General features: G+C 62.7%; 1 protein-coding gene across 1 annotated transcript in view; it reads right to left on the reverse strand.

The window, feature by feature from the left end:
• The window catches only part of AATK (apoptosis associated tyrosine kinase), a 30,685-nt gene that overhangs the window by 727 nt on the left and 17,707 nt on the right, over window positions 1-12,251 (reverse strand). Inside the window, 13 exon segments of the mRNA XM_038742121.1 lie at window positions 7-174; window positions 280-388; window positions 481-1,648; window positions 1,650-2,093; window positions 2,319-2,468; window positions 4,085-4,206; window positions 4,295-4,379; window positions 6,625-6,761; window positions 7,030-7,117; window positions 7,202-7,320; window positions 7,466-7,545; window positions 9,479-9,626; window positions 10,997-11,103. Coding sequence (XP_038598049.1) covers window positions 7-174; window positions 280-388; window positions 481-1,648; window positions 1,650-2,093; window positions 2,319-2,468; window positions 4,085-4,206; window positions 4,295-4,379; window positions 6,625-6,761; window positions 7,030-7,117; window positions 7,202-7,320; window positions 7,466-7,545; window positions 9,479-9,626; window positions 10,997-11,041 — 2,863 coding nt within the window. The 5' untranslated portion in view covers window positions 11,042-11,103.

A 12,251-nucleotide genomic window follows, 5' to 3' on the forward strand; every position in this document is an offset into this window, starting at 1 on the left:
GCTCACCTGCCGTGGACTTGACGGCGGAGTCGGAGACGTGGGTGATGGAGAAGCGGGAGGCCGGGGAGACGGTGAAGCGGGACAGGGGGGCGGGCGGCAGCAGCGGAGACGCGAAGGCCGGTTTGCCGGGCAACAGGGCGAAGTCGTCGTCCCACTCGAAGACCCCGCCGCCACCTGCGGGGCGGAGACGTCGCCGACGGGCCCCGCCGTGACCCCTCTGCCCCGAGGTTCGGGCCCCGGGGTGCCCTCCGAGGCCTCCCCCGCGACCCGCCCGCTCACCCTCCTCGGGGCCGGTCCCGGCGGCACCTCCGGGCGGGCACGTGGAGCGGAGGGGCTGCTCTTCGGGCTCAGGGCGAGGCGGCTCTCCCGGCTCCCGCGTGGGGCTCTCCTGGGGGAGGGAGGCCGGCCGGCGGGTGACCCCGGGGGAGATGGGCCTCCGCCGGGGGTCCCGTCGCCCCCGCCCCCTGGCCGCGGGCCCACCTGATCGAAGAGGTAGACCGTGACGTCGTCAAAGAAGGACACGGCCTTCTTCTTGCCGTCCAGCTGGCCTCGCAGGGACTGGGCCAGGAGGCCGGGGAGCTTGAGGAGGCTCCGCAGGTTGCGGGCGCCGGGGCTCTCGGCCACCACGACGGGCGCCGCCTCGTCCCCGTCCCCGCTGTCCTCGCTCCGCTCCTCGCGGACGTCGTAGCAGCGCAGCTCCTCGTCCGACTCGCTGTCCGTGTCCTCCTCCTCCTCCTCTTCCTCCTGCGGTCCGCGGAGCGGAGACGGGGCGCCCCCGGCCTCCGGGCCCGCGGGGACCGGCGTCAGGAAGAACTTGGACTGGGCCGGGGGCGAGGTCGGAGTCAGGCCTGGAACCGGCGTCGGGGCGGACGTCGGGGATGGAAGGGGGCCTGGGGTCGTGCCAAGGGTGGAGGTGGGACTCGGGGCGAGGGCTAGAGACGGGGTCGGGCCGGGTGGGACCCCGGGACCGGGGACGCCGCCGCCGTCGCCCTGACCGGACTCTGCCCTCGGGCCCCTGGCCCCGTCCGGCCACTCGGGCTCCGCGTCCAGGTCGGAGAAGTAGGCCGAGTCGCGGTAGGGGTTCTTGGCGCTCAGCTGGGCCAGCTCGGTGCCCGAGGAGGAAGCGGAGAGGCACTGCCCTGCCCCGGCCTCCTCCTCCTCTGGCGGCGGGTCCGGGGGCTCCTTGGGCACGAACTCGGGCGACTCGTAGTTCTCAGTGTCGTAGCCGCTGTCCGGTGCTCGGGGCTGGCCGGGGGGCGCCGGGGCGGCCTCCGGGGGTCCGTCCGGAGACTTCGGGGAGGCCGGGGCACCGGACGGGTCGGCCGGGGCCCCGGGCGAGGGGGCGGAGGTCCGGTCCCCAGGGTTCGGGCTGCCGGGCACGGGCCGGGCGGCGAGGTCCTCCTGGGCCGGCCCGGCGGGGCGAGGCGGGGTCCCGGGCTCCCTGTCTTCCCTCACCTCTGCCCGTCCGGGGCCGGAGGAGGGAAGGCCCGGGTCCCAGGCTCCAGGGGGCCCGGCCGTCGGGTGGTCCGGCCCCGCGCTCGCCCCGGGGCCCGCCGGCCAGGGGTCCGGCGGGGGGCTGCTGCCCACGTTGTTGTTGCCCGACCTGTTGGAGGACCAGTGTCCCCGCCGAGCGGCCGGGGGGGTCCTCCTCCTCCGGCCCCCACGTGGCCGGCTCCACCATCAGCCAGTCGGGCCGGCCCTCCAAGGCCGTCGCCGCCGGGCTGCCGTCCGAGTCCTCGGGGCCGGCCGGGCGGCAGAGGTCCCGGAGGCGGGCGGCCGGGGCACGGCCGGGCTCCCACCTGTAGTCGAAGTCCAGGCCGCGGCTGGTGCGGGTGACCGTCAGGACGTCTTCGCCGTCGGACGCGAAGTGCTCCAGCAGCGGGAAGGAGGAGGAGGAGGCGGCGGCGGCGGGCGGGTCGGGGCGGAGGAGGCCGGCGCCGGGCTTGAGCGCGTTCCAGCGGGCCTCGAAGTCCTCCTGGTCCTGGTGGGGCCCGCCCGCCCCCCGGGCGCACAGGTAGGACAGCAGCAGGTGGACCTCGTCCGCCGTCGGGCGCTGGCCCGGGAGGAGCCAGCAGAACTGCATCACCTCATACCTGCCGGGGGGAAGAGGTCAATCAATCAATCAATCGTATTTATTGAGCGCTTACTAGGTGCAGAGCACTGTACTAAGCGCTTGGGAAGTACAAATTGGCAACACATAGAGACAGTCCCTACCCAACAGTGGGCTCACAGTCTAAAAAGGTCGGCGGCGGCGGCGGCGGCGGGCACCCTCCGCCCGGTCCCCAGCCGGCCCCCCAGCCCCGGGACGCGCCACTCACCAGCGGTCGGACAACGCCAGGCCGAGCCGGGGCTTGGGCAGCTTGAGCTGCTGTTCCTTGATGGCGAGGGCCAGCACCTGGCGATCCGAGCACTGCGGGTACGGCTGCCCGCCCAGCTCGAACAGCTCCCACAGCGTCACCCCGAGCGACCTGCCGGGGACCCACGATGCCACGTGCCGCCCACGGCCGGACCAGCGCCCGGGGAGGGGGAGGAGGTGGCGGCGGTGGCCGGAGGGCCATCGGTTCCCTTCCCTAAGCGCGGAGGAGACGGGCAGCGTGGTCCTGGCCTTCGGCTCCGTCCGGCCCGGACACACACTTCCCCCTTTCCGCCCTCGTCTCTCACCTCCCCGAGGCCCCACCGACGACGACAAGGGTCACCGTGGCATCCGCCAAGCGCTCACTATGGGCCAAGCGCCGGATCGAGCGCTGGGGGAGAACACGAGTCCGCTGGGTCGGTCAAGTCAGAGGGAGGACAGGGATCGAACCCCTTTTCGGTCAGTCGGTTGTGTCTACCGAGCGCTTAGATTACGCGGGGCACCGTAGTCAGCGCTTGGGAGAGGCCGGTAGGACGATAAACAGACACACTCCCAGCCCATGGAGAGCTTACGGTTTAGAGGGGGGAGACGGATGGGAATAAAAATACATAACTGTATTTACTTAATTAAGCTTATCGTGGGGAGGGAATATGTCTGTTCTACCGTCCTCTCCCGAGCGCTCAGTGCAGCGCCCCGCAGCCGGCAATAATGATAAAAATGGCATTTATTAATAATAATAATAATAATTTTGGTATTTGTTAAGCGCTTACTATGTGCAAAGCACTGTTCTAAGCACTGGGGAGGATACAAGGTGATCAGGTTGTCCCATGTGGGATTCACAATCTTAAACCCCATTTTACAGATGAGGTAACTGAGGCACAGAAGTTAAGTGACTTGCCCAGAGTCACTCAGCTGACAAGCGGCAGAGCCAGGATTTGAACCCATGACCTCTGACTCCCAAGCCCGTGCTCTTTCCACTGAGCCACGCTGCTTCTCTATTTATTAAGCGCTTACTATGTGCAAAGCACTGTTCTAAGCGCTGGGGAGGATACAAGGTGATCAGGTTGTCCATATCTTAAACCCCATTTTACAGATGAGGTCACTGAGGCCCAGAGAAGTGAAGTGACTTGCCCAGAGTCACTCAGCTGACAAGCGGCAGAGCCGGGATTTGAACCCATGACCTCTGACTCCCAAGCCCGTGCTCTTTCCACTGAGCCACGCTGCTTCTCTATTTATTAAGTGCTTACTATGTGCAAAGCACTGTTCTAAGCGCTGGGGGGGGATACAGGGTGATCAGGTTGTCCCACGGGGGAGCTCACAGGCTTCATCCCCATTTTACAGACGAGGTGACTGAGGCCCAGAGAAGTGACTTGCCCAAAGTCACTCGGGTGACAATTGGCGGAGCCGGGGTTTGAACCCGTGACCTCTGACTCCAAAGCCCGGGCTCTTTCCACTGAGCCACGCTGCTTCTTAAGTGCTCAACGAGTACGACCGGCCGGCCGACCGTCCCGGGCGGCGAGTGGCGGGGCCGGGGTGGAAACCCAGGCCTCCAGACGGGCCGCTCGTTGTGGGCAGGGAGAACGTGTCCGTCGTACGGTTCTATCGTCCTCTCCCGAGCGCTCAGGACGGTGCTCGGACTGTGATAGATGCCCGGTAAAATACAACCGACTGACCCGACGGCGGAGACGCGGTGGGAATCCGGTTCCCCCGACTCCCGGGGCGGGCACCCACCAGACGTTGCTGGCCTTGGTCTGGTCCACGACGAGCAGGTTGCCGTGGACTTCGTCGACGAGCTCGGGGGCGATCCAGCGCAGGGGCACCCACAGCTGGTCGGCCGTGACGAAGTAGTCGTCCTGCACGGGAGGGGAGGGGGTCCGTCGGGCCGGGGGAGGCCGCAGCCCCCCGCCCCCCGCGGCCCCCCGAGACGCCCACCGGCCTCACCCTATATTTGCAGTGGGCCAGGCCGTAGTCGCCGACCTTGACGGTCAGGTCGGCGGTCAGCAGGCAGTTGCGCAGAGCCAGGTCGCTGGACACGAGACGGGGGCGTCACCCGAGGCCGAGGGGGGCCCGGGGGGGGGCAGGGCGGGTGGGCCCGGGAAGGGTCGGACCGCCGATTTCCCATCATCATCATCAATCGTATTTATTGAGCGCTTACTATGTGCAGAGCACTGTACTAAGCGCTTGGGAAGTACAAACTGGCAACATCTAGAGACAGTCCCTACCCAACAGTGGGCTCACAGTCTGAAAGGGGGAGACAGAGAACAAAACCAAACATACTAACAAAATAAAATAAATAGAATAGATATGTACGAATAAAATAGAGTAAAAAAATATGTACAAACATATGTACATATATACAGGTGCTGTGGGGAGGGGAAGGAGGTAAGATGGGGGGGATGGAGAGGGGGACGAGGGGGAGAGGCCTCTGGGGTCCCAGCGGCTGCTCTGTGGGCCCACAGACTGTGGGCTGCAGACTGTGAGCCCACTGTTGGGTAGGGACTGTCTATATGTTGCCAACTTGCACTTTCCAAGAGCGTAGTACAGTGCTCTGCACACAGTAAGCGCTCAATAAATACGATTGAACGAATGAATGAATGCCGGGGGCGGCCTAGGTCATCAAGGGGGGAAGCCAAGGGGGCGGGTGGGCTTCGGGGCCACCTCTCCAAGGAGCGGGAGGGCGGGAAGGGAGGGATGGCTCCGGTCTTCTGGGCCCGGCGGGGGCCCGGCCGTCCGCGAGGCTGGTGGCCGCCCCCTTCAACAAAATCACTGATGCTGGACTCTCAGGAGCGCAGTCACTCAGCGTCAGGATATTGTTGGCGGGGGAGGCCGGGGGGCCAACGGTGGGTGGACGGTCCAAGTGGCATGGGTTCCCCCACCCCTGGGCCGGATGGGACCGGGCGACGTCGGGGCTCGGAGGGTGAGGACGGAGCCCGGGGGGACACCGGGCACTTCTCCAGGGGGCCCGAGACACGCTCGCCGGCTCGCTCCCGCGCAGGCCCGGCCTGCCCACCCGCGGCGTCTCCCCACCAGAGCCGCCCCGACCTCGGCCCCGAGGATAATAACAATAAAAACGGGGGCGTTTACTAAGTGCTTACTAAGTGCAAAGCACTAAGTGCTGAAATAATGACGTTTGTTAAGCGCTTAGTATGTGCCAAGCACTGTTCCGTGCACTGAGGGGGATACAAGGTAATCGGGTTGTCCCACATGGGGCTCCCAGTCTTCCATCCCCATTTAGACTGTGAGCCCACTGTTGGGCAGGGACCGTCTCTATATGTTGCCAATTTGTACTTCCCAAGCGCTTAGGACAGTGCTCTGCACATAGTAAGCGCTCAATAAATACGATTGATGATGATGATGATGATGATTTTACAGATGAGGGAACAGAGGCCCAGAGAAGCAAAGTGACTCGCCCAAAGTCACCCAGCTGACAAGCGGCGGAGCCGGGATTAGAACCCATGACCTCTGGGCTCCCAAGCCCGGGCTCTTTCCATTGAGCCACGCTAATAATAAGAATAACAAAAACCGCGACGGTGGGATTTGTTAAGGCGCTTACTGTGTGCCAGGCTCTGTACCAGCGCTTAGAACAGTGCTTGGCACACGGCAAGCGCTCAACAAATGCCATCATTATTATTATTATTATTACTACTAATAATAATTAGTATTATCTCCCCCATCTCACCTCCTTCCCTTCCCCACAGCACCTGTATATATGTATGTACATATTTTTTACTCTATTTTACTTGTACATACCTATTTTATTTTTATTTTGTTAATATGTTTGGTTTTGTTCTCTGTCTCCCCCTTCCAGACTGTGAGCCCACTGTTGGGTAGGGACCGTCTCTATATGTCGCCAACTTGTACTTCCCAAGCGCTTAGTACAGCGCTCTGCACACAGTAAGCGCTCAATAAATACAACTGATTGATTACTAAGCAGTAGCCAATCGGGGCTCCCAGGCTTCACCCCCATTTTCCACCCGAGGCAACCGAGGCCCGGGAAATCGAAGCTTATATGTTTTGTTTTGTTCTCTGTCTCCCCCTTCTAGACTGTGAGCCCGCTGTCGGGTAGGGGCCGTCTCTAGATGTTGCCAACTTGGACTTCCCAAGCGCTTAGTCCAGTGCTCTGCACACAGTAAGCACTCAATAAATACGACTGAATGAATGAAATGAATGAAGCGCACGTGGCGGGGCTGGGATCAGAACCCGTGACGTCCTGGGGCCCGGGCCCGGGCCGTGGCCGCCGCCGTCCGGCTTCCCCTCCGGCCCCGACTCACCCGTGGACGTAGTTGTTCCTGTGCAGGTGCAGGAGGCCGCAGGACACCTCGCAGGCCATGCGCTGCAGGGCCCGGGGGTCCGGCCCCGACGCCGCCTCGGCCAGCCGGCAGCTCCACAGGTAGCCCTTCACGTCGCCCTGCCGGCGGACGCCAGGGGTTAGGGTTCCCCGGAAGGGGAGGGATGGGGAAACTGAGGCCCGGGGCTCGGCTCCCACCGGTGGACCAAGGAAGTTGGGGAGAGGGGACGGGTGGCACCGGCGTCGACCCCAGCTGGGAAGGCCCGAGTTCCCTGTTGGGTAGGGACTGTCTCTATATGTTGCCAATTTGTACTTCCCAAGCGCTTAGTACAGTGCTCTGCACGTAGTAAGCGCTCAATAAAGACGATTGATGATGATGATGACTCACCAACGGGCAGAACTCCATGACCAGCAGGTAGGGCGTCACCTCCGCGCACTGTGCCAGGCACTGAACCAAATTCCCGTGCTGCAGGGCCCTGCCCGGAGGAAGGGGGACGGACGGGGACGCTCAGAGGCGGGCGCGGGGGGCGAGGAATGGGGGCCACGGGCGCGGGGCCTACCTGTAGGGCTGGGCTTCCTCCAGGAACTGCATCTGGGCCCCCACGCTGGCGCTGGCCTTCAGCTCCTTGACCACCACCTGGGTGCTGCTGAGCCCCGAATTCACTTCGCCCAGGAACACCTGTGCGGGCGGGCAAGGGGCAGGGAGCTGTACTGAGCGCCCGGGAGAGGACAACACAGCGGTCAACGGAGGCATTCCGTCCCGGTCTAGAGCCTATCCCGGCTGGGCCCAGCTACCGGGGCGAGGGGGGCACCGCGGCGCTCACCTTCCCGAACCAGCCGTGGCCGATCTCCTTCAGGTAGAGCAGGCTGTGCCGGCCCAGCCCGGTGGACTTGAGCAGCTGGGCTGTATGGGGCGGCGGGTGCCGGTCAGCAGAAGGCCGCCACCACCGCCGGGATGCCCTCCAGGGCCTGCCCCCCAGCCTTAGCTCGGAGACCCGGCTGGCACGCGAGGGTCTCCGGGGGATGAAGGGGCACCGGGCGGTGGGGTCTCCTCCCGGCTAGGCCCAAGTCCGGACCGGTCCCGCGGGAGGCCCCGGGAGGACTGGGGACCCCGGCGTCCGGCCGGCGGGGAGGAGGGGGCTGGGGCGGTGACGTGCCCCCCGCCCCCCGCGGTCCCGGCATTCCAGCCGCCCTCGGCACCAAAGGTCCCATTGTCGGGGGGCCCTGGCACAGGCTGGCACCGGGCACACTGGGGCCATTCTCAGCGCGCTCCGCATTCCGCTCCCGCCCCCGCGCCCCCCCACCCGGGGCCGGGGGTCAAGCAGTGCTTTGCACATAGTAAGCAGCGTGGCTCAATGGAAAGAGCCCGGGCTTTGGAGTCAGAGGTCGTGGGTTCAAATCCCGGCTCTGCCAACTGTCAGCTGCGTGACTCTGGGCGAAAGTCACTTCACTTCTCTGTGCCCCAGTTATCTCATCTGTAAAATGGGGATTAAGACTGTGAGCCCCCCCCGTGGGACAAGCTGATCACCTTGTAACCCCCCAGCGCTTAGAACACTGCTTTGCACATAGTAAGCGCTTAATAAATGCCGCAATTATAATTATTATTAATAAATGCCATTAAAAAAAAAAAAACCGGGGGGAGGCCACGCAGCAGGGAAGGCCTGCCGCCCTCGCCCGCCGGGGGACGCTGCAAGGGGCAAAACTGCCCCCCCACAAGCCACCAGGCTAGTGATAATGATAATAATAATAATAATGGCACTTGTTAAGCGTTTACTATGTGCAAAGCACTGTTCTAAGCGCTGGGCGGGGGATACAAGGTGATCAGGTTGTCCCACATGGGGCTCACAGTCGTAATCCCCATTTGACAGATGAGGTAACTGAGGCTCAGAGAAGTGACTTGCCCATGGTCACACAGCAGACAGGCGGCGGAGCCGGGATTCGAACCCATGACCTCTGACTCCAATGCCCGGGCTCTTCCCACTGAGCCACGCTGCTTCTTGATAATAATAGTAATGATGGCGGGGATTTGTTAGGCGCTTCCTATGTGCCAAGCGCTGTTCTAAGCGCTGGGGGAGATGCAAGGTGATCAGGTTGTCCCGCGTGGGGCTCACGGTCTTCATCCCCATTTTACAGATGAGGGAACTGAGGCCCAGAGCGGTGAAGTGGCTTGCCCAGAGGGGCGCTTAGCACATAGTAAACGCCCAAAAGATGCCCTTCTGAAGCTCATTTTGGGAGCAGCAGGGCCAGGGTCGGGGCGATGAGGGGCAAAGACCCCCTGGGGAGGGTGGGCTCTGCTGCCCCCCATCCCTACCCCAGTCACTCAATCCTATTTACTGAGCACTTCCTGCACGCAGGGCACTGCACTAGGCGCCTGGGAGAGGACGATACCATACGATACAAGTGCCGAATTGTCCTTTCCAAGCGCTCAGTACAGTGCTCCGCACACAGTCAGCGCTCCATAAATACGACGGAACGAATGCTAAACAGGCACATTCCCTGCCCACGACGAGCTGACGTTCCAGTCATTCGCATTTATGGAGCGCTGACTGTGTGCACAGCACTGTAGTAAGCGCTTGGAAGGCCCAATTCGGCAACTGATAGAGACGGCCCCTACCCACCAACGGGCTCACAGGCTAGAAGGGGGAGACGGGCAACAAAACAAGTAGATGGGCGTCAATCCCATCAGGATAAACCGAATTATAGAGCTACACACATCATTAATAAAACGAATGAGTGATGACTATGTAGAGATCTCCACCAGGGCTGTGGGGAGGGGAAGGGGTGGGGGTTCAGTCTGGAAGGGCCTCCCGGAGGAGGTGAGCAGGCCGGACACTCACCCGCCGTCCCGGGCTGCCTGGCCATGGGGAGCGAGAGGTCGTCGAGGGGCAGGACGTAGACATCGGGGCCGGACCCGGGGCCGGCGGGCGGGGAGCCCTGCGCCCACAAACCCGACGGCCCGGCCTCGCCCTCCGCATTCTCCAACTCCTGCCGCACGGGCCCGCGCGTGGGAAGAGGGCACGGTGTGGGCACAGGGCGGCGGGGGCACCGGAGACGGAGGGAATGGGGGACAGGAGAGTGGGGGTGGGGGAGATATTGGGGGGGATGGGAGATTGGGGGACGGGATAGATGGGGGATGAGCAATTGGGGCGCAGGAGAGTGGGGGGGTGGGAGAATGGGGGACAGGAGAGTGGGAGGGTGAGAGATTGGGGATGGGAAATTGGGGCGCAGGAGAGTGGGGGGGTGGGAGAATGGACAGGAGAGAGGGAGGGTGAGAGATTGGGGGGGCGGGAGATTGGGGTGCAGGAGAGTGGGGAGGTGGGAGAATGGGGGACAGGAAAGTGGGGGTGTGAGAGATTGGGGATGGGAAATTGGGGTGCAGGAGAGTGGGGGGTGGGAGAATGGGGGACAGGAGAGTGGGGGTGTGGGAGATTGGGATGGGAGAATAGGGGGACAGGAGAGTGGAGGTGTGGGAGATTGGTGATGGGAAATTGGGGCGCAGGAGAGTGGGGGGGTGGGAGAATGGGGGACAGGAGAGTGGGGGGTGGGAGATTGGAGGGATGGGAGAATAGGGGTACAGGAGAGTGGAGGTGTGGGAGATGTAGGGGATGGGAGAATGGGGGACAGGACAGTGGGGGGTGGGAGAATCAGGGGACAGGAGAGTGGGGGGATGGGAAATTGGGGTGCAGAAGAGTGGGGGGATGGGAGAATGGGGTACAGGAGAGTGGGGGGGTGGGAGATGGGGGGAGGGGAGAATGGGGGGCGGGAGAGTGGTGGGGTGGGAGATTGTGGGATGGGAAAATAAGGATACAGGAGAGTGAGGGGGCGGGAGAGTGGGGGGGTGGGAAATCAGGGCATAAGAGAGTGATGGGAGAATGGGGGCAGGAGAGTCGGGGGGAGGGAGATGGAGGGGATGGGAGAATAGGGGGACAGGAGAGTGAGGGGGTGGGAGAGCAGGGGGGACCAGAGGGAAGGGGGGTGGGAGAGTGGGAGGGGTAACCTCCAGTGAGCCCCGACTTGAGCCCAGCTGGGGTCCCCCCACCTCAGTAGAAACAGGTGACTTCCCTCCCCGTCCCCGGCCGCCCCCGCCCACGGGAGCCCCGGTCCGGGCCGTGGAGGGGAGGTGATTACGGGGGGGCAGGGGAGAGGAAGAAGGCCACTCCCCCCCCCCCTTCTCCTCCTCCTGCCCTGCCACTTCCCCAGTGACCCCCCTCGACTTGCAGTTGCAACTGGGAGGGCCCCAGGGCCCACCAGGCCGCGGCCTGGAGCGGGGAAGGGCTGGCCCAAGGAGGCTGGTGGGGCCCAGGGCCGCGGGGGGCGGGGGGCTACGCTCGCCCCCCCACCCACAGGCCCCTTACCTTGAATCCCAGCCCTCTCTTCTTGCAGCACAGGCAGGCCAACATGAGGAAGACGACGGCGGAGAGTCCGGCGAAGGAAACGGCTCACCCACCGACCGACGGGCCTTCTGGGCGGGGGGAGACCAGAGGGAGGCAGAGGACGGGGTCAGTCGTTCATTCATTTGATCGTATTTATTGAGCGCTTACTGTGTGCAGAGCACTGGACTAAGCGCTTGGGAAGTCCAAGTTGGCAACATATAGAGACGGGGGACCGCAGGTCACCCCCGAGGGCTCTCGGCCCTCCGCCATCCCCGGCAGTGGTCACTTAGCCCCGCTACTACTATTACCACCACCACTGGGGTTCACCGGGCCCCGCCTGAGGTGTTACCCATGATATTTAATAACGCTGGCATCTGTTAAGCCGCGTGGCTCAGTGGAAAGAGCCTGGGTTTAGGAGCCAGAGGGTTCTAATCCCAGCCTTGCCACCTGTCAGCTGGGTGACTTTGGGCAAGTCACTTCCCTTCTCTGGGCCTCAGTGACCTCATCTGTAAAATGGGGATGATAATAATAATAATAATAATAATAATGGTATTTGTTAAGCGCTTACTATGTGCAAAGCACTGTTCTAAGCGCTGGGGAGGTTACAAGGTGATCAGGTTGGCCCACAGGGGGCTCACAGTCTTAATCACCGTTTTACAGATGAGGGAACTGAGGCCCAGAGAAGCTAAGTGACTTGCCCAAGGTCACACAGCTGACAAGTTGTGGAGCCTGGATTCGAACCCATGACCTCGGACTCCCAAGCCCGGGCTCTTTCCACTGAGCCACGCTGCTTGGGACAACCTGATCACCTCGTATCCCCCCCACCCCCAGCGCTTAGAACAGTGCTTACCTGTGCCTCAGTTCCCTCATCTGTAAAACGGGGATGAAGACTGTGAGCCCCACGTGGGACAACCTGATCACCTCGTATCCCCCCCAGCGCTTAGAACAGTGCTTACCTGTGCCTCAGTTCCCTCATCCATAAAATGGGGATGAAGACTGGGAGCCCCACGTGGGACAACCTGATCACCTCGTATCCCCCCCAGTGCTTAGAACAGTGCTTACCTGTGCCTCAGTTCCCTCATCTGTAAAACAGGGATGAAGACTGTGAACCCCACATGGGACAACCTGATCACCTTGTATCCCCCACAGCGCTTAGAACAGTGCTTTGCACATAGTAAGCGCTTAATAAATGCATTATTATTATTATTATTATTTGAAGGTCTCAATTGGCTACCTC

Source organism: Tachyglossus aculeatus, unplaced genomic scaffold (genome assembly GCF_015852505.1).
Source record: "Tachyglossus aculeatus isolate mTacAcu1 unplaced genomic scaffold, mTacAcu1.pri SUPER_34, whole genome shotgun sequence".
NCBI classification, from domain to species: Eukaryota; Metazoa; Chordata; class Mammalia; order Monotremata; family Tachyglossidae; genus Tachyglossus; species Tachyglossus aculeatus.